This window comes from Suricata suricatta, chromosome 3, assembly GCF_006229205.1.
Source record: "Suricata suricatta isolate VVHF042 chromosome 3, meerkat_22Aug2017_6uvM2_HiC, whole genome shotgun sequence".
In the NCBI taxonomy this organism is placed as follows: domain Eukaryota; kingdom Metazoa; phylum Chordata; class Mammalia; order Carnivora; family Herpestidae; genus Suricata; species Suricata suricatta.
Window position 1 is genome coordinate 61684888 of NC_043702.1, and position 22016 is coordinate 61706903.

At 41.2% G+C, this 22016-nt stretch overlaps 1 protein-coding gene across 1 annotated transcript in view; it reads left to right on the forward strand.

The window, feature by feature from the left end:
* The window catches only part of STK39 (serine/threonine kinase 39), a gene marked incomplete at its 5' end in the record, with an annotated part of 389113 nt that overhangs the window by 313585 nt on the left and 53512 nt on the right, over nt 1–22016 (forward strand). The window contains 2 exons of the mRNA XM_029933312.1: nt 12420–12472; nt 16936–17004. Of these exons, the coding sequence (XP_029789172.1) occupies nt 12420–12472; nt 16936–17004 (122 nt within the window). The remainder of the gene's footprint in view (nt 1–12419; nt 12473–16935; nt 17005–22016) is intronic.

Below are 22016 nucleotides of genomic sequence, written 5' to 3' on the forward strand. Positions count from 1 at the left end.
GCCATGGGAAGCAGATAGGACCGAGCTTTAGAGTTCCCCCCTTCCTTGTGGCCATCTTCAGATTGAAAAAGCAAATTTGTAGGAATTCTTAGAAACATTTTAAGGTAATTAGCCCTCACTTTAAAACATATGCAAATAATGAACGCTTTCATATCCACTTGCCTTTTTAGGGTATGTTAACACAAAGGAAGCCTGTCACTCTCCCCCTCAGGTGCCTGCCCTACTCTTAATGCTTTTTCAACCCTGTTAGTGTCAGTACATGGAGAATCCTACAACTCCAAGCCTCAAAAGCAAGTGGATGGTTTATTTGGGGGCAGGGGGCAGAGTGGGTTGAGTTAATTATTTCATTTTTGTTTTTACATTATTCTGAAGAAAAGTCCTGTCCTAATCCAGCATCCTGATAATACCTGTCTATGTTCTTTAATATATGTGTATTTCTTTCTGATGCCCATCAACAACCTATCAAATGGCCTAGTAACAAGGTTTATTTTCTCTGTGGCTGTGTGTTTTATAAATAGCCATTTGCTGAAGTAATTTCAGGAAAGTCCAGCTTGAGGATTTATGATGTCTTTGCCAAAGGGTCACCCACACTAGACTGTAAATACATTTACTTTTGGGCCATTTCTCTGAAATGGACCACAAGAGAAAATACTTCCTCTGTCTCATTTATCATTAAATTTATTCACCTTAAGGCACTACCTGCAGAAAAGCCCGGGAGGAGTTTGCTTACCCGTCTCACCCAGAGGACAGTGGTATTAACACTTATATTTCATTAGTCCGTCACAGTTTTCTCCTCTATCAGATGGGTATTTTTTTTTTTTTTTGAGAGAGAGAACTTGCATGACCAAGAGCAAGTGGGGGAAGGGCAGACAGAGAAGGGGATAGAGAATCCAAAAAGGGCTCTGCACTGACAGGCTGATAGCCATGAGTCCAATTTGGGGCTTGAACTCACAAACTATGAGATCATGACCTGAACCAAAGTCAGATGCTCAACTGGCTGAGCCACCCAGACGCCCCTATTCAAGATGAGTATCTTAAATCTAATTGAAAGTGATTGTTTTCCCTTTTAATTTGCTGATTTTTAATGTAGCTTTCCCGGAATATGATTATGCATGTAAATTAATAAGATAGTTAAGATAAAGCATAGTTCTTGCTAATTTTGTGATCACCTGGCTACAGTTTAAAGAATTTTATTGTTATCTGCTCACTTTATATTATTGCAGCTATACTAAAGTTCTCTCCTGACTAACTCTTGATTAGTAGCAGGCATTCTTTAAAACTTTCAGTTATCCTTTCTCCATTCTGAAGCAACAGAGTGTGGTGTTCAGCTGGGTGCATGTTCAAGTTCTTGGCCAGCCACAGAACTTCCTTTGGAAATGCAGACATCCTGCAGCCTGCCCCTCTTTGTATTTACCACTTCTTGAGGGGAGGGCATAACCTAAGTCAGTCTCCTGTATGGTCACAGCAGAATGTTACCTCTGCACGTTCGTGTTAGTCAAAGTCAAAGGTTTTTTGTTTAATCAACGTGTAGACTATCAGACGCCTTTAGATGCTGGTCAGAGTTCAGTTACAGAATCACCCATCACAGCACTTGACAAAGACACTTTTAGGGCACCAAGAAGCAGTCGGTATGGGCCATTTATTTCTCCAGGTTCTTTGGGCTCCGTCTGTTGAGGTAAATCATCAGGAAACAATGTACCTCAGCTGTATTATTTCAGCTCCCAGCAGAAATGCCATTACTTAGGCAAGATTTAATGTGGTGCCTTCAGCACGTGGGAGAAAAAATGTTCATCTCTTGCACCACATAGTTGGAAGACATTTATATGAAGAAAAGTTTCTGTCCTTTACAACAGAGTTGAAGGCATTACTCAAATGTCCCTTATAAAGGGGCTTCCGTACAAAATTTCTCCTTGTTATTAATGCCAAGGGAAAAACAGCTGCCTTGCATGTTTCTTTTTTGATAAAGAACTCTATCATGCAATACTTTTTTTTTTCCTGAGCTATAGGGAAAAAAGCTAAATTCAGTGTTCAGTGGGAATAACTAATGTCTCAAGTGCGTATCTTATCTCTTTCTCTGTTCCCTTTAATGTCTATTATTTTTGATAATCAGATGTTTGATTGTATATTTGGTTTAACTTTGAATTACTTACCACCCTTTTTTGCACGAATTTGAACAAATGGCAAGGAGGAGGATAGTTTCCCACAATGATTAGATATTGTAACAGTTTGACCTTAAAGTAAACTTGCATTATCTTGAGACTTGACTCATTGAGGAATGCCACAGATGGGCACCCACTGCCCCGCATGCTGTATTGTCTCCTTAAATACACCTACCTTGGCTCAGATCAAGAGCCCAAAAGGACATTTGTTGAATTCCCATCTTAGAGGTGCCCTTGCATTTTTAGTATAACTTAACGTGGCATGTTGACTTGGGAGCCTGAATGCATTGACGAGAGGTATCTATCACGGAAATATGGAGCCTGCATTTTTTGCAGTAAACCGTGACAGCAGACTTTCAAACATAAGCAACCTCAGTGAGGACTGCTTCTATACGTGTAGCAGTGGATTTCAGTCAAGACGCATACACAAAAGACCGTAACTAGTAAGCATACTTAACAGTGTTTCTTGCTACTAAAAAAATGTGAACTTGGACTAGACTAATGTTTCTACTTCTACCAGCCATACAAGGGAGTCTAGTTTTCCTGTGGTCACTCCATGTCCTTCTTGCTCTATTGGTAAAAATCAATTCAGTAAATCTATTCACTGAACGTTCTAAATGCTGAAAAGGACTGCTAGCCATGAAAATACAGTGTCATGAACTTGACAGGAAGCGGAGCCCTTATGCAGTAATCTGTTTGCTCATGATTTACCACAGTTGGGGCATAACAATTGATTTTGTACTATGTAGGTAAAATGTTATTAAAATGTCATGTATTATGCTCTGAGGTAAATATGACAGACTGTTACCATTTTAAGAATTCTGGATGGGAGGTGCATATGAATTTGTTTCATTCCTCTTTGAATTTTCTTGCAAAAGTGTTTTTCTTGATTTTCCAAAGTATGTACTAGAGAAGAAAAGGAAATACGTTAGTTGAGGTTGGAGAGTGGGCAGGGTGGATGAGAGGAAACAGCCACCTCCTCTACCTGGCAGGCATGGAGATGTTCACAAGGTTTCTGTTAAAGAAAGTTAGGATTATTTGCAGATGAAAACTATTTCTGTAGACAGTAAAGGCAGTTATTTATGATAATACTTTTGCATGTGATCTATTGATAGGTATCAGCATTACACAGAGTATCAGAAATTTATTTGCAAGGCTCTGTGCACGCACCTCTGATTTAGGGATCCGCTATATGAAATCCTCTGCTGCCAGACCGCTTGCTTCCTGCAGGCTGCAGGTCTAAAAGTCCTTCAGGCTCAGTAACCAATGAGAGGCATCAGAGTCCTTAGCGTGAGGTTCTAGTTGTAGACAGACTTGCAGACAACCAGAGTGAAGGTTGGATTCTTTAAGATATATTAAGATACAATACCTATGTCAAGAAACTGTGTGTGTGTGTGTGTGTGTGTGTGTGTGTGTGTGTACACGTGTGCACAGTCACTGCTCATGTTTTCTTGTTAAAGGGAACAGTGTGACTTTTTTTTTTTAATGTTTTTGTTTATTTTTGAGAGAGAGAGAGCATGAGTGGGAGAGGGGCAGAGAGAGAGGGAGACACAGAATCTGAAGCAGCTCCAGGCTCTGAGCTGTCAGCACCGAACCCGACGCAGGGCTCGAACCCACGAACTGTGAGATCATACCTGAGCCGAAGTCAGACGCTCAACCAGCTGAGCCACCCAGGTGCCCTACAGTGTGCCTTTCTGATGTATTGATTTGACATTGATCATAAGCTGGGTGATCCCACATGGCTTGGTTTAGACTAGAATTCTGGATGCTATCAAACTTCTACTTTGCTAGGCCATCGGCATATTTCTGGGTGTCTGAAGGGACAGTGCTGAAAGAAGTGTCACTTTCACATTTTAGGGGACTCAGTGATCCACTAGGCTCTTTTGAGGCAAGTTAAATGCAAGGCCAGGGTTTGGGTGCGAAGGGGAGGTGTGTGACTTACACTCCTACAGCATAGCCCAAGGTCTGTGGAGATGTGCACTTGTGCTTCCGTGTCAAGCAGGGCTTTGGGGCACAGTGCTAATGGGTACAGAAATGGCTCCTGGCCTTTATGTGTGCCATCATCCCATCTCCGTCTGTAACATCTCTCACTGAGCGGAGCACTTCTTCACTACGGGGGTAGGCGCATCACTGAGGGAGAGAACGTGCACCTCAGCTCACCCTGCAGTGTGCGAGCCACCAATCGAGAATAAAAAGCAGTTATCTAGAAGCCTCAGTCCCAGGTCTGGGTGTCATTTCTGCCATTGATGGCTCCTGGGACAGGCCTGACATCTAGTAGATGATCAATAAGTATTTATGGGGTGTTGAGTGAATTAGCCAGCTGTGTAATCTTAAGCAAGCTGCTTAATCTCTTTGGCTTCAGTTTCTTCACCTGAGGAACGAGGGAAATGGATTAAGGTGACCTCTACGGCCCCTGTCAGTTGTAAAATTATATGATTCTGTGATTGGTCCTTTACCTCAAGAAGATTAATTTGACAGGAGTGTGAAGGATGAATAGAGTGAGAACCAAGAGTGAGGAAATGCCCCTTTCTCTGAATTAGTCTAATATTTCTTCTTCTACTACTACTTTGAAAGCACTTACTTACGTTGGGGTTTCCCCACTAGTTTTACCTCCCATCGGCTGTCATTCTCTGTGGAGATGGTGGACGCTTGAAGGACTGGAACCATGACTTTCTACTTCTCTGGGCTTCAGAATTTCAGGTGTCAGAATGCCTACCAGCACTGTGAGGGACCCCACAGTGTCTGCACACAGCTCCTTTAATCCCGGAGGGAAGCATTGTTTCCCATTTTCCTGCAGAAGAACCTGGAGTGGAGGTGGCAGAGGTGAGGTGGCTAACTGGAGGTTGTTGTCAGCGAGTGGCTGAGCTGCAGGGCTCAGATGACCCTTCCCTAGTCTTGGGACCTAAAGTCTAGGTTCTAGGAAAGCCCAGAGTTACGTGTAAACACTGTGTTAGAGCAGCCACGGGCCTGGACACAGGAGGCTTCTTTTTTCTCTTCCTGATTTTTGTTTCTGGCCTTACTTGTAGGTGTCCTTCAACTTCTCGTTGCTCTGGCATCGTTTTCCACATCTCATTAAGTACAACAGTTTTCTTCCTGGGCTGCAACACATTTATCTGCCAAGGGTTACACCCTGAGTAATAGCTCCCTCAACCTTTTACGGCCTTTTTCTTTCACTGTAGCTACTTCCTGTAGCTCGAGCGACAGCATTTTCCGTGTGGACACGTGTGGCGTGTGTGAGTGGTCAAAACACCCTGTGTTCATTAGATTGTTCGTTCTCATCTGTAGCAGATAATGGTGCCCCGCCTTTGGTCGGTGGTAGTGGAGTTTTAGAGAAATGGGTGATTTGAGAGATCTGAAGGAGGTCTAACCCACAGGTCAAGGTAGTTGGCTGTCCCCACCATTTGCTGCCATTGGGAGGTGAGAGAGAAGTGGATTTGAGAGGAGCAGCCATGTGTTCCATTGTGGGCAGGCTGGAGTTTTCTGTGTCTGGACGTCGCATGGAGAGATGCTACGTAGGCACTTGGATAATGGTTTGAAGTTCTGAGGCGGTACCTGGGTTTGAGTTACGCATTCGGAACTGCTCATCAAGAAAGAAAAGGAGAAGGGAAGATCGTCAGGACAGAACATTAACCCCCCGGGACAGGCAGACAGCCGTGCTTGGGCACGCAAAAGAAAGGGCGGCCAGGAACCAGGGTGGTGGTGACCAAGGAGAGGCACTTGACAAAAGCCAGGCTTGTAAAATTTTCATTCATTCATGTATTCATTCATCATGTGACAAATATTATCTGTGCACTCCCGGGGCGCTGTGCTGGGTGCTGAGTGGAAGAGCAGTGAACAAGGCAAGCTGATGGTCTTTGCTCTTTGGGAACTTAGCGTCCAGTGGACGAGATTGACATTAAAGTAATCACATTCCATTGGTACAGAATGTGAAGTACTGAGCACAGATCTGGAGGCTAGGAGAACACCCTAGACAGAGCGCCTGCCTTCTTCTGGCTGCCTTTACCCTTCTTCCCTGGTCTACCCCAAAAGATATGACCAGGCCCCAGAGCGTAGTTGGAGTCAGTCAGGTGGAGGGGAGAGCAAGAGTGCAGATTTCCTAGCAGTGAGGGGAGCTGGCTCCCTGACATGCTGCAGCCCCAGAAACGTGTCATTCCCTGCCCATCTCTCCCTCTTCACAGGGCGTACCTCACCAGCACACACATGTCTCTTCTCTCCCATTTTAGAAAAGCCCTCTGTTTACCCCACCACACATTAGTCACTGCCTACCACCCCCTTACAGCTAAACTCCTCACCAGTATTGCCGCTGACTATAATCCCTTTTCTTCCCACTGTCTTCCGAGGTCAGGCCTTTGACCTCCCCGCTCACTCACACTGTGCTTTTGCAAAGCTGCCTCTGGGGAAGGAGGGCAGCCAGGGGACAGCAACAAGGTGAGCAGGGGAGAGTGTGGCAGAGCTGAAGGTGGGGAGGCATGTAGAAGCAGGTGTTGGGGTGTCATGCCAAGGAGTTCAAATTTTGTTTTAAGAATGAGGGGAAGAAAATGGAGTTTTTCAGCAAGGGTGTGGCATGATTATATTTCCAGATAACAAACTGCCTGGCTCCTGTGTAGATCCTGACCTTGAATGTGGAGGGACCAGTCAGGAGCATCTGTAGACTCAGAACAAGACCCATGGTGCCTCCAGTAAGGGTTGTGCACTGGAGAAGACCATGGGTAACATTCATTCCGTTCTAGGCTTAGTTCAGAATTGCTAATCAGACATATGATTTTGGTTATGTCCTTAACCCCTTTGTAGGCCTCAGTTTCCTTATCTGTAAAATAACGGGGCAAGAGCCATCCTCATATCAAGGTGGGGGATGTTTGAGCATGACATGAGATAACATACACAAAGCACCAAGCATTTACTGGCAGATAGGAAATGCCATTAATTATTTCCCCCATGTCACAGTTAAGGAAACAGACTGCAGATGCCAAATTAGTAGTGAGTGGGTTTGAATGCAGACCTCTGTCCCCACAGCTCCATTACGTCCTCAGTCTGTACCGGGCTCTCTGCTGCCGTGGAGGGAGTTCCCCAGCAAGCTTAGTGGGAGCCAAACTCCATTTCTTCTCTAAGCCTTTGGGAAGAGACTTCAGTTTAGCATCAAGAGCAGGAGAGAAGCAGAACTTAAAATGATGTCCTGATCCCTGCCCAGCCCGTTTGAAAGTCTCCATCCTGCTCCCGAAAGAGGGAACATTCCGGGAGTCTGGGAGTGGGAGTCCCTCTGGACTTGCTCAGGTGCCAGCAGCTTCACCCTGACCTGCAGTCTCAGGGTCACATAAGGCAAAGGGAGGCGGTCTGCTGTTTAGAAGGGAGGGCCTGCCCCTGTGCTCCTGGGAAACACTGTACCTGCCAGTGTTACCCCGACCGCGTCCTTCAACCTGAGAGCTTGGGGAAATGGTGGACATTCGTCCTCACTCCAGAGTGGAGAGGATGCAGTCCCAGTGGCCCTTACAGCTGATGATGCACTTTGACAGCCAGTGCTCTTTGGGCTCCTAACCATTTTGATCACATCTGGTTCATAAGGGGTGTGTGTGCCCCCATACACTCTTTGGTGTGGGCTACAAGACGTTAATGTGAGGCTAAGGGATACACGTAGTCCTGAGCTGGCATTTTGGCTTCAGAGCCCTCCGGGAGCAATAACTCTATCAGACTGTCCTCACACCGTACATTTAGAAGTGCAGCAAAATGCTACGTCCTGTAAAATGCATACTGCAACTGCATAGGCCTTCTGTGCCTCTGTCACCAGGGACAGTTACATGTTCACTCACATGATTGTCACCACCCACATAGCCAGCTGCTTCATTTGACTGTTCACTATGTTCTTTGCAGATGAGTTGAATGAGCAAGAAGGAAGACTTTACACCTGACAGTCGGAATCTCTGAATTGTCACTGAGAGTGGACGTAGCATATATATATCTCGTGTGTGTGTGTGTGTGTGTGTGTGTGTGTGTGTACACGTTTTTGTTTTTCTAAACAAAATTGAGCCTAAATTCCTGCCTGGCTTAACCAGCCAGTGCTGAGTAATGGTTGCCTTCTTTAAATGGGGAAGATTTCCAGCTGGCAGAGTCCTCCCGTCTCCTTGTATGTATGTATGTATGTGGAGAAATTCATACACACACACACACACACACACACACACACTTCTTGCTTTACTCATTTAAAGTTACTACAAGGGTGCTTACAAATTGCTTATGAGAGTATAAATCGGTACAGTTTAAATGAAGGGGAATTTGACAATATCTATCAAATTGCAAATGCAATTTGCTCCTAGAAGTTTATTTTCATACTCGTGTATTTGCAAAATGACATAAGGACAAGAAGCATTTTACACAATTAAGCTTTGTTTATAATAGAGAAAAACTGGAAACAATCTGTTCACAGAATGGGAACTGGTCGAAAAAAGGATGTGGCAGACAATGGAATACTATGTAGCTATAATAAAAGGAGAAAGCTCTTTATGAACCAATATGGAGAAAGTCCAAGGTATATTATTAAGTTAAACGACAAGGCATAGAACAATGGATATAGTATGCTACATTTATATTGAACAGGCTGGAGGGAACTATGTGTGTTTATTTGCCAATATATGCATGAAACATCTCAGGAAGGATGCACAGGAAACTTCAACCTTTGAGGGGGACCAGGTAGTTGAGTGGCAAGAGGAGGTCTAGTTTTTACATAATACCCTGTTGTACCTTTGAGTATCACCTTTTTTTAATATATAAATATTCTGGCGGAGCCCTGTAGACATTTGTCTTTATGATGTAATGTATACCTACAATGAGAAATAAGGGTTTGTGTTTATTACCGAATTTAGGAGTATGTTTTTCATTGGGTTGGGTTGGATTCTTTTGGTGATTTTTAGTATTAAAAGGGTTTTAATAAGAATTGTCGAAAGTAGCCTGAGTCTTGAAGCTATTACTCTCAAGTTTTAAACATTTCCTCCATAAAGTTGCGCAGACTTAGATTCTGGCCTTAAATCATTCCTATTTCCAGCTTCTCTGAAATCAAGAGTATCTTGTGCCATATCAATTAAAGTAAATGTACTTTCAATTAAAGGTGTTAAGTATGAGTCTGAAAAGATTAATTCTTTATAAAAGGATGACCTTCAGTAGTTAGATCCAATTAGGCATTTTTCCAACTATATTTCATCCTGATGAGACAAGTCTACTACTCACAATCAATCACTGTGATCTTTTCAAAGGCAAGTATTTTAGGTTCAGAGTCATAAAAGAATGACTTGACTTGGGCACCTCCATTACTTGAGCCATAGTTGATGTAGGTAGAGATTATGGGTGTTGGGTATTACTTCTGTGGTATGAATATTTAAAGAATCAGGATGCGTATGAAGATATTCTGGGCATAGGCCTTTTACCTCTCTTCTCATGGCCTTAGTAGGACAAACGAATTTAGACAAGACTGACCAAAAGGAACAGGAACATGACGTAAATTAGCATCAAGTCAAATTCCTTTTCATTTTATTCTCCTTCTGTCATTTCGTTGTTAAATACACTATAAATACTTGTTTTCCTAATGATCATCTTTTCCCCTTATTGGACTGTTTTAGTTCTAATTTAGCCTTTGTTAATATACAGCACATAAAACCAAAGCTATTAAATAAATGAATGCTTGCTGATCTTTTTGTGGTAATGTGCAAAATCTTGGGGAATATTGTTTTGTCTCAAAAGTGAAAATAAATCCATTTTTCTATACTTGTATTAGGTATTTCCAATATAAAATTATTGGTTCTTGCTCTGCCACTAAATTTGTAAACTTGTAAAGGCCATTCATTGAAAGTGCTCATCTAAAAAATGGAAAACATGTAACACCTACTTTGTATATTTCAAAGGTTGATTGCTGGAAGAAAATGAGATTTGATTTATGACATTTGATCTCCCTGTTTCTCTAAGTGTGCTCCTATGGTCCTGGGGGTCCCTGAGTCCCTTTTAGGGAGCCCATGAGGTCAACACTGTTTTTATGACACTAAGAAATTATGTACGTTTTTCACTTTCATCATTGCAACATGTAGATTGGAATTTTTCAGTGGCTGGCAACGTGATCTGTGATACTGCAACAGACTGAATACAGAAGCAAAAATAATAATACATCTATCTTAAGCCAGACATTATGGAAGTTTACAAAAAAAAAAAAAGCAGTTGAAGAACTGCTGATACATATGAAAGCACCATGTAAATGTGCGGCAACACCAGCAGATCAGCGGTGCCACAGGCAAACTGCCGGTCCCTTGCAGGCCCTGATTGTTCATGGCCCACCCCACCTCCAGGAGAGGCTCACTCAGTCTGGGGTCTAAGCTGATCTCAGAACCTTATTCAGTTGTCTGCAAGTTCATGTGTCGGTCATATGTCCCTTTTTAGAGAGAGTTTACAGTTTTCCATTTTCAGGTTTTCAGAAGTTCCTAAAAGAAGTAAGGCTTTAGGATTTGCTATTATCCCCTAGTCCCATTCTACCTCTGAGAGTACTGACAGGGTCAAGGTGGGGCGCCTGGGAAAAGATATGTAGTGGTTCAGTGCTCCTAAGTCTGTGGCCTGGGCTTGGGCGTCTCTTGAATTCTGGAACCTTCACTTCTCTGCTTGTGGAAAGGTGCAAACTGGGGCCTTCTCTAAGCACTGGGAGAAGGGCTTTCTCTAAGCAGGTACCATGCCTTTGTCATTTTTGTGGGTCTCCTGTATTGACTGGTAGGATGTCATGGGACCTAAAGAAACAAGGTCTGGCTATACACCAAGAAGGGTCCACAGGCTGGTGGCATCATGACATAGTCACTGTTCATGGAGACCAGGAGATAGTACCCCAGAGTCCCAGACTGGAGTACTTAATGGGATTTGGTCAGACTCTCGTGGCCCCCAGAGGAGGAGGTTTGGGGTGCGTGGTCAGGCCATCTCGTCTCTGGCTTGGACCCTTGGCAGTTGAGCAAGTAGTTGAGGTTTCACAGAAATTACTATTTCATGTTTCCTACTGCAGTTTCTTACAATGTTTTTATTAACTTTTATTGTAGCATCTATTGAGTTACTCATAACATTTTAGTGTTTTATGAGAATTTACAACTGTTCTAATTATAGCTCACTGCCCCATATCCTTTCTTAAAATTAATATAAATGGAAAACTCATATCTTAGAAATACCGTATTTACTTGTTCCATATTTCCAGAGTGTCAAGTTTTTGGATTGCATATACATATATGTGTATTACAGTTTCATGTAAGCATTTTATATTTATTTTTAAAAAGCTTATTTGGGGCTCCTGGGTGGCTCAGCTGGTTGAGTATCCAACTGTTGATTTCTGCTCATGTCATGGTCTCGCGGTTTTGTGGGTTCAAGCCTCATACTGAGAGTGCAGAGTCTACCTGGGATTCTCTCTCTTTCTCTCCCTCTTTCCCCTTCCCCCTCTCTGTCTCCCTCTCTCTCCATCTCTCTCTCCTACATACTTTCTCTTGAAATAAACTTTTAAAAACCTTTATATATTCAGTGGATAATTAAACAGCATTCAGGGGTCCCTTCTATGTAGTAAAATTTTAAATCACAAAATACACATCCTTTTCTGGGCATTTTGTTGCATGATTTAATACAAAGTATTGTCATTGTCATACACCTTACCACGGAGACTGTTTTTCCTGTTCACCTTTTAAAATGTATTTTAAAGCATTTATTTGTTTTTGAGAGAGAGAGAGTGAGCATGAGTGGAGGAGGGCAGAGCGGGAGACAGAGGCTCTGAAGCGGCTCCACACTGACTGTAGAGAGCCCAACATGGGGCTGAAACCACAAACCCTGGGATGATGACCTGAGCCGAAGTTGGACACTTAACCAATTGAGCCACCCAGGCGCCTCTGTTTGTTTCACTTTTAAAAATAATTTGATAAAATACTGTTTTCAGGAAAAATCTGAATTATTATTTATTGGAGACAAATCTTCTGAAAATTTTAATTATAGGATTATATTTAAGGTTATTGGCTTAGCATAGATTTTGTAAAAGAACATTTTATTTTTGGAATTTTGTCACATAAACATGTTTATATGAGGTAAATTCAATTAAATATCTCTCTTTATTATTGTCATAACTATCTCTCCCATTTGAGGAAGTACCCAGAGGTAACCCAAAACTATAAAATGCTATCTACCTGTTAGTAGCATCTTGTTAAAATTGGAATACGTTTAGTTGGATGAAACTATACTTCATTGGATTTTAATGTGCTACATGTTATATTTCAGAAACTCCAGAAAGGAACTTAATGACATACGATTTGAGTTTACTCCAGGAAGAGGTAAGTTATAATTGAAATTATTATTTTATGGCTGCAAAGAGCCTTGAAAAAATTGATTACAAGTGTGCAGTTATAATTTGTTATTTGAAAATGTTTTCTTTAAAAATGAAGAAAGGAGGATGGAGGGAAAGAAGGAAGGATTTACAGTAATTGTGGGGAATCCAACCCCAACCACTACTGACTGCATGAGTTCCTGTGGCCTGCTGCGTGGTTTACATAGATAACAAATTAACTGTTAGCTCAACCATGAGAATAAGTGGTGGCCTGGGGACGCGGGGCTTAAAGGACACTATGATGAGTGGAATGAGTAGCAGAGAACAGTCCTAAGGAGAGGTGAGTGACGAACAAGATGTTACACAGAAAAGGGATGTGCTCTGCCCCTCTGCCCTCAGTTCATAGTATATGAAGCCTGTGTGGAGGAATGTCTATGGTCTCTATTGGTCCAGCTTGGTAGGAATATTGCCATTCTTGCCTCTAAATACAATTTTAGTGTTTTAAATAGTTAATAAAACGGCTTAAAGGCTAGACTGGTTGCTCTCTCAGCCCCTGGATGCCTGGAGTTGCTAGAACCTTGTCTCATTTCTTGGTATCTGCAGCACTTGACAAGTGCCTGCTTTGCAGGAGAATCTCCAGGAGTTTGGGTTAATTAATGGATAAATAGCATATACGAACAGGCTTTGGGGACCACAAGATTAGTTGTTAAGCAAAAGTTGCTGTTTCCTCTTTAGTTTATAACCAGAACAACCCAGAGAGGTGGAACTTAGATGCTGATGCTGAGACTGTGACTGTTCTTCCTGGCGGTTTCAGATTTTTAAGCACATGAAAGCAGCCTCAATGTCTATATTGAAAACCTTCTAAAATGCATTCTATTTTATTATTAAAACAAAATATATTAGGCTCTTACATTTGAATATATTAATATATAAGCTACCAACACAGTGTAATCATTTTATGTATTAAAGCTCCATGTACATTTTGATTTGCTTAAATAAGTTTGATTTGCTAAAATTTTGAAAATGTGAAACTTTCTAGTGTGTTATCTGGTTAGCCACGTAACTGCTTTGACCTCCCTGCTGTTAGAACCTGAAGAAGACACAAACTCAGACGTGTATAGGAGCTGGAGGAAATGGTGGGGCGGGGTGGGTGGGACTTGAGGGTACCAGGCAGTTCTGTCTGTTCACGTTCAGCTTTTTTGTTTTTATTATGAACTCGCATTGTTTTATATTGTCAAGCTGGTTTCCATACAACACCCAGTGCTCATCCCAACAGGTGCCGTCCTCCATGCCCATCACCCATAGTCCCCTCGCCCCCACCCCCATCAACCCTCAGTTTGTTCTCAGTATTTAAGAGTCTTTTATGGTTTGGGACTTCAGGAAACCAGGCAGTTCTGTCTGTTCATGTTCAGCTTTTTAAAAAAAAAAACCCTGCTGGCCAAACAAAATATGTTCCTGGGCCATATGTGGTCATGGACACACTGGACCTGATCTCTAGTACCCTGTCAGCCTAAAGATTTAATGATTCCCAGTATATTTGAATTAAACTAACATATGAAGTACATTTTACAAAATATGGGTTAAAAAACGCCTAAACAAATTTGCTAATTGGTCTTTCTTCTGGGAACATCCATCTTTGACAGTTTAGAGTCAGTTTATGAAATTGTACACTACCAGTTACTGTTATCCAAAAGCTCTCTATTTTGTCTCATAATATATATTGACCAGCCAATACTATGACAAAATCTAGTAATTCTATCATAAATGTTTCAAGTACAGTAAGAAATTGAACAAATCTTATTTAAAGCTTATTTTTTATCATCTAATTATCTAAAATTTACAGTGGCAATAAAGTTAATTTTAATTTCAAGAGATAGCGAAGAAATGAACTTCTGAATTGAGGATTTGGGGAGAGATGATGGCCCTGTCAGCATTACCTAGCCCTCTGTGCTGGCTTAAGCAGCCTCGTTTGCCATTGTAGGTTGAGTCTGCTTTTGTTTACCAGAGAGAAACCTTAGTGTTGGCTTCCTGATGATAGCCAGCCTTCTCAGGGCAGCGAGCACAGGCCATTAGTAACAGAAATGCAATGGATCTATCACTGTACCTCTGTGATTACTGATGCTGTCTGCATTTCAGACAGTGTCTACACTACATCTGTGTGTGCATGTGTACGCGCATACATACATATGCATACATCTGTGCTATATATGTATATAATGTATGATATGGCATAGAATGTAGGACATAAACATACCCAATATTCTGTCTTCATTTGAGAGTAAGCCCTCTGCATTTATTAGTTTATCAGATACTCTGGACACCAGAGCATATGTAATTATTGGTGATTATTTAACCTATTTGCACATTAGGAATGTTTAAGCAGCTTAAAGAAGAATAAATCACCAATTACTTTCAAGTTCCTGTTCCTGACTTTACTGATACATTACTTACATGCCAACAAGATAACTGCTTAATGGCACAGAAGCATGGAATGTTTCCATTTTGGATCAAAATGGCAGCATGACCCTTGTGCTATTTTAATGTGACTCATCTGGTATTCAGGAGTCCTGAAAATAGTAGGACATGCTGTAAACTTGAATCGTTTGAGAATGTCATTTACTTTGGTACCATTTTAGTGCTAGCTCACAATGTGGATTTGCTTGATTATTATCATTTTCAACTACATTCTGCAATCATAGATTCTTAGATCTTATTGACACTTTAGAGGTGGTAGTAACACATCCAGATGCTTTAACAGATGATGAGTCGTTGAAAATGTAATCACTGCCTATGTAGGCACTTTAATTCACTACACTTTTTGTAGGGAAGTTTCCAGTGGGTCCAGGAGGATGAGATGATGCAGCTGAGAGTCACCTTCACAAAGCTAAATTCACATGCAGAGTAGAGCCTTTCATTAGTCCACCCTAGATCCATGCCATGGGATCATTTTATCCCTGAGAGAATTTTATGAGGTGTTTTTTTGTACTTCTAATAATAAGGACAAGCCCCAACATTAGACCCCCAGATATGGAATCTCATAGTTTAGTAAGATGCCTTTGTTTTTCTTTTCCATTTCCCTCATGTTACTCCATGTCACTCATTGTAGAATGGAATGAGTAAAATGGTGGAACGCCACAATTTCTCTAGATGTTCAAAGAGTATCCATTAACTCTCGAACTTTTTATTGGAGTTCTGGGAAATTGGGCCATGTATGATAGGGAGAAAAAAAGTGCACTAGAACATGGGGTACATTTCAGATGATCTTTGGCTGCTCATCATCATCACAGTTATCTTTTGTTGAGTAATTACTATGTGTCACACATGGGGCTAAGCACATTAAAGCCCACAAATGTGAAAGATAATTTTACCTTCAGCAACATGCTCATGTGAGCCTACAAGTGCGTGTACACACACACACACACACACACACACACACTCACACACACTCACACACACTCACACACTCACACACTCTCTGAGGGCAGCCTCAGGCATGGCAAACTGCAATTCAGTTTAGATGCTTGTTTGATTCAGTAGCAATACTTTGAGGTGCTCCCTGACTTTGGAAGACACTTGAGTCAAACTTTCATCCAGGTTATTAACAGCTGCCGAGCCAGTTTCTTCTCCAGCTACAGTTCTGGATGCTTGTGATAATGTTAGAAGGCCATGGGGACCATGTCATCTCCCTTGTAAAGACATAGAGGTTCATAATGGTTCTTTTGAGCACACTGCCATTTATCAATTTCTCTTTACAAAGTTTTCAAACAGACTTCTCCTTATTACCATGTTCATTCATAGCCTTTCAATTAAGTAATTTTGGTTATATTCACTTGATACAGCCTGTCCCATCTTTATGAGATTCCTAACTCCTGTCACTTATCGCTGAGAAACTACATTCTTTTATTCAACCACATTTTCTAAGAGAATGAATCTGTTGCTATCAGATAATCAATGTCATGTTAAAGGAGTTTCTTAATAGCATAAATTTAAATAGCTCATGTTAATAGTCCAACAAGCTCAAAGCCTGTTTGTATCAAATATAAGGTTGTGTCAAGTGCTACCTGTTCAACCTTTGCCATAAATTCTGACTCAGTAGCTACTAATGATAGAAGAGGATTGATGATGGCTGGAATTAACCTTGGCAGGAAAGAAAAGCAGTGTCATTGGGACCAGTTCTGAACTAACTTATAGAGATACGTTTGAGGATTAATTCAAGGGCAGATGTTTTTTGGTTCACTAAAGATGGAATAATTTGTGTATAACCTCTATTGAATAAATATGAAGATATAAATTATATATGGCAAAATATTTCACATCACTTCTGATTGTTCCTTTTGATAGAATCTGAATTGTTGAATTAAAACACACATAGGTGATTTTTTTAAATGAAAAACATATCTTTTACATTGTACTGGGTTGTTGGTTTTTATTTTGTGGTTACTAACACATATTCGTTTCGCATTTGGACAGATACAGCAGATGGCGTGTCTCAGGAGCTCTTCTCTGCTGGCTTGGTTGATGGTCATGATGTAGTTATAGGTAAATCATTTTCTAGTATACAGTGTCTTTTTGTTGATCTATCAAAGGGAAATGCGTTTAGAAACAAGTTTTCATAAAGGAATAATTTACTCTGGATTTTTGACAATTTCATCTTGAATTCTTTCATGTGGAAAAACTATATATGACTCATATTTCATTTTTTAAAGCTCTTAATGTAATTCTGTCCCATTTAACAAGAACCTCACTTACTAGAAATATAATGAAGAGCCTAGAAGACCCAAAAGTCCACAACATAGCAAAAATAAGATGCTATAAGTTCCATGTACCAAAGTATAGGAACCTCTGAGGTCCTCTGTCAGGGTTTTCTCTGTTCTTTCTTTGGACACAGTTCTAATGAACTTAGATATTAGTTTTCCCAGCCATTAGCAAGATTCATTGCAAAGTCTTAAGGTTGGAGGGGACTTAAAAGATCAATCAGGGCAGTTCTTTCATTGTGTGGACAAGGACACGAATTCCTGAAGGGATTCTGTGTGTTGTCCAGAGCCATGCAGCTCGGTTGGGACAGATGCATGACTCTTTGGGCACATGGCTATTTCTTCTGTTTTGAGAATAAACAGATAGCTGGGTGGAGATGGGGTGCCTGCTAGGTGGAGGCTTGCTTTTAGGAGCAGGAGATGACTGGAGACCTCCCTGCACAGCATGGAGGGAGGGGCAGGAAAGATCTAAGGGACAGAAGCTATCATCAAAGAAAAAGTGTAGCCTGTAGGGTGAGAGTGAGAAGTTCCCGCTCCTTAGATAATCATAAGTTTGTGAAGATTTTAGAATTTAGTCCATTGCTGGGTATTCATATTGATGACCCTGTATAGTCAAGATTAGTTAACATTGTATTCATTTTAACTATGGCATTAATTAATTATATTGTTAATAATTATAATAGCATCATATTAAGGTAATGTGTATTATGATAAAAACTTCTTCAAAAATAACCAAATTAAAAATGATGCTTAAAATGACTTTCAGCCCTATAAATGATGTGTTTTAACTTTGAAAAAAATCACTTGCTCAAAATAAATCCTTTCCCCAGTAATGTTGGAGTTTGTGACTGAGGGAGCTTGAGGTTGGTATGCTCACTCATCAGAGTAATCTGTTCCTATAAACTCTGTGATGCAGGTCATTATGTAAGTGAATTGTTTTAGAGAGTAACTGAGGTTTTAGTGGCAAATTAGGATTCTGAGTAAAGAATCAGTATCTAACATATTATTTTTTAATGTTTATTTATTTTGAGAGAGAAAGAGAGCGCAAGTGGGGGAGGGGCAGAGAGTGAGGGAAAGAGAGAGAATCCCAAGCAGTGTCCACGCTCTCAGCACAGAGCCTAACATGGGGCTTGATACCTCAAACCAAACTGCGAAATTATAACCTGAGTCAAAACCCAGAGTTGACTCTTACCTGACTGAACCACCAAGGCCTCCCTGTAATACGCTTTTGACATATAAACAATATGTCATAAACGTGAAGATACCTGCATAATTATATATAATTAAGCTCTTTTTCCTGCCAACTGTATATGACTTCCCAAGGAAGCCCTGATTCTCAGCTCTGCCAAATGATACGTAGATAAAGAGATAGAGATGTATTTTAAAGCAAAGTAACATATATATTTAGGTATGTGTGTATTTTCTGATATATTCTGTCTCTCACACTTTCCTTTAAAATCTTGGGAGATATAATGGCTCGCTGAGTTCTTACCAGAATGTTCTGATCAAATGTGAGGGGGAGCTTGAGCAATGAGGTGAGTTCAGCTTTGGTGTCTAATGTAAATTCCATCTCAGAATTGTCTCTGTTAGCAGTTCCTTGATAAAGGCAGATATTCTTTATTCTCATTAGAAGAAGTGAGTACATACCTTTGTTTCCTGGTTGGCCTGACAAAGAAAAAAGTTCATGGCTTGTTCAAGATTAGCAAAAACTATGGTCCATACACTAAGCAGCCTGAATTAAAAATTAGTAAATAACTATAATAATCTCAAACTTATTTTAAACACCTACTAATGCCTGCTATTGGGCAAGAAGTTAAGGATGAAAATCTTTTGATTGGAGTTGATCCTAGCAGGTGGTAAGGAACATGGAGAATAGAAGAGATTCATGGAAAGATACTAGGTTACATCTTTTTTGTAAGCACGGGCTTGCTTCATGCCTTCAGTCAAATTTAGCATACTTTTTTTGCCCCAGTCTCATCTGAATATAAACTAAAGGATTTGGGGTTGTTGAGTTCTGTAAAGGAGGAAATTAAGGCATAATTTCTATACAACTTATTGAGCGTGTTTTAAATACAATATCAGATAGCTTTTATTTTCTCATACTTTAACTACTTATTGTGCCAAATATTTTTATTTTTCCTTCCCCCCCCGCTTGGAGCTAAAGTATAGGGTGTTGGAATAAGGCCAAGCATATGCAATTCCTCCTTATCTAATAGCACTAAAAATTAGCCTTACATTTTTGGGTAATGCCTTACAGTGTTTGTGTATTTCATTTGATTAGCTAATCAATTAAAGTGGAAAGGACAGGTTGTTTTAAATCAGTAGTTAATGGATGAAAACGGGAAGTCAAAAGTAGTTTCTGGGATGTTGTAACTTGTCATGGTCTTTGAACTTGGATCGTAGGACTCTAAGCCCAGAGCCTGACCCTGACCCTCAGTGTACAGTCAATCGAATGTCTTCAGCCTTGAAAAGTAGATCCACATCATTTTAAGTGATGGTTTTTGTTTCTCCTGGAAAAATGAAAAGCATATCCTTACTTGTTTTTCATATATCAGTAGATGCTTTGTATTTTAATTGCAGACTCTGATAACAGATAAAGTGGTTTTGATTCTGTCTTCCTCAAACCTGTCCCAGCGATTCTCTGCTCTCCCCTTTCTCATCTGCTTTCCTTTTTACTTTTGTATTTCTCACATCTTACAGGAAGCCCTGTCTTTACCCCAGCCCCCATTATAGCTATTTCTCTCCACCCGACCCCTTACAGCTAAACTCCTCAAGAGAATTGCCCTCAACTATAGTCTTTTTTCTCGCACTGTCTCCTGAGCCTTTGCCCTCCACTCTCCACTCAGGCTGTGCCTTTGCACAGCTGCACCTGGGGAAGGGGCTTACGTGGCGCTGTGATGTGTCAAAGCAGAGGCGAGTGTGGCTGGAGCTGAGTGAGCCAGAGGACGGAAGGAGGATCTGTGGTCTGTGAATAAGGCTTGCGGCTTGCCACATTCCTGGCTCCTCAGCCCAGTGGTTCGTTCCCGGTCCCCCTGCTATGTGGCACGTCAGCGTCCCTGGGCAGACCGGACAGTGCCTTTCGCCATGATAGCTTTCTTCCTTTGGTTTTTAAGAGTTCATTCTTGGCTCTTCCACTTTATTGGTGTTTCCTTCTCAGTCTTTTTCCATGGTTGCTCCTCATCTCTCTGACCTATAAATACTGACATGCTCTTTTGTTGGACATCCTCTCTTCTATAATAATCACTCCCTTGGTGATCTCCCCTAGTTTCATGGTATGAATGTTTCCATTCTCTAATTCCCAAACGTGTTCCTCCAGCCCAGACCTCTCCCTTGAATTCCAGACTCCTGTCCTGTTCTTTTTGTGGTTTCTTCACCTGAAAGGCTGGTAGCATCCCAGGTTTAATGAACTTCTCCAGAATCTAGCCCCCACTGTGTCCTCCCACCCTGCCCCTCCCCAAAGCCTGCACTGCCCTTGACTTTCCTTCCTTTCTCTCATACCTGGCATCCAGTTTACCAGAATGTACTGGCCATTACTCCCATCTCACTTCCCATCCAGTTTCAAGCCTCTCATCTCCCAGCTGAATTACTGCATTCATCTCTTTGCTGGTCCCCCTGCTTCTGTCTTTGCCTCCTTTCAGCCTGTTCCCTTTACAGCAGCCAGAGATAGCCATGTCAAAAGTAAGCCAGATGCAAAAGGCCGCATGTAGTGTGATTCCGTTTATATGAAATGACCAGAATATGCAAATGCATATTCAGAAAGATTAGTGGTTGCCAAGGCCTGAGGGGGACAGTGGTGGCAAGTGGGCCAGGGATGGGGAGGGACTGCTAATGGGCATGGGTTTCTTTTTGGGGTGATGAAGTTGTTCTGGAATTAGAGGTGGTAATGGGTGTACAACCTTGTGACTATGCTAAAAACCACTGCACACGTTAAAAGGATGAATGTTATGATATGTGACTTATATCTCAAAAAAAAAAAAAAAGTAAGCCAGATCACTTTAATGCTTGAAATAAAACTCTCTAGTGGCTTTCCATCCCACATCTCAGTGGCTTACAGTCCTCTACATGATCCGTCCCTGTCACTTCTCGGACTTTATTCCTCTCTTCTACTCTCTCCATTGCTGGTTCCACCTCAGCCACATCAGCTTTTTTACTTGCCTTTCCTTCTTCCGGCATATTCGTTCCCTAGGACACCTGTCTACCTCCTAGAGCTTAAATATTGCCTCTTAAAGGGGCCTTCCTTGACCAGCCTACTTAAAATTGCAACCCATCCCCTAAGCCCCTTACTCATTTATTTCAAAAATTTTTTTCTTTAAGTTTATTTATTTTTCAGAGGGAGACATGAGCAGGGAGAATCACAAGCAGGTGCTGACAGCACAGAGCCGGACACAGGGCTCAAACTCACAAACTCTGAGATCATAACCTGAGCCAAAATTAGGAGTTGGACATTCAACCGACTGAGCCACCCAGGTCCTCCCACCTCCTCATTTAATTGTTTTACCAAGTCTCTCCCTGTCTAACAGGCTATCTGCTTCATTTATTTAGTTAACTACATAGGGTTTTCCCTGGAGCGTAAGTTTCCTAAATGCTAGGATTTTTATCTGTTTTCTTAACTGGTCTGCTCTTACCTTCCCAAACTTTGTACTTCATATAGTTGGCGCTCTATGAACACTTGTTAGAGATAAATTCCACTTTTAAATATGCAGGTATCTCATTTACTTTGGAAACAAAGGGTATTTTGATCCCAGGATCCCAGGTTTTTAAGAATCTTACTTTTGAGAGTGCAGAATTCAGGTAGCA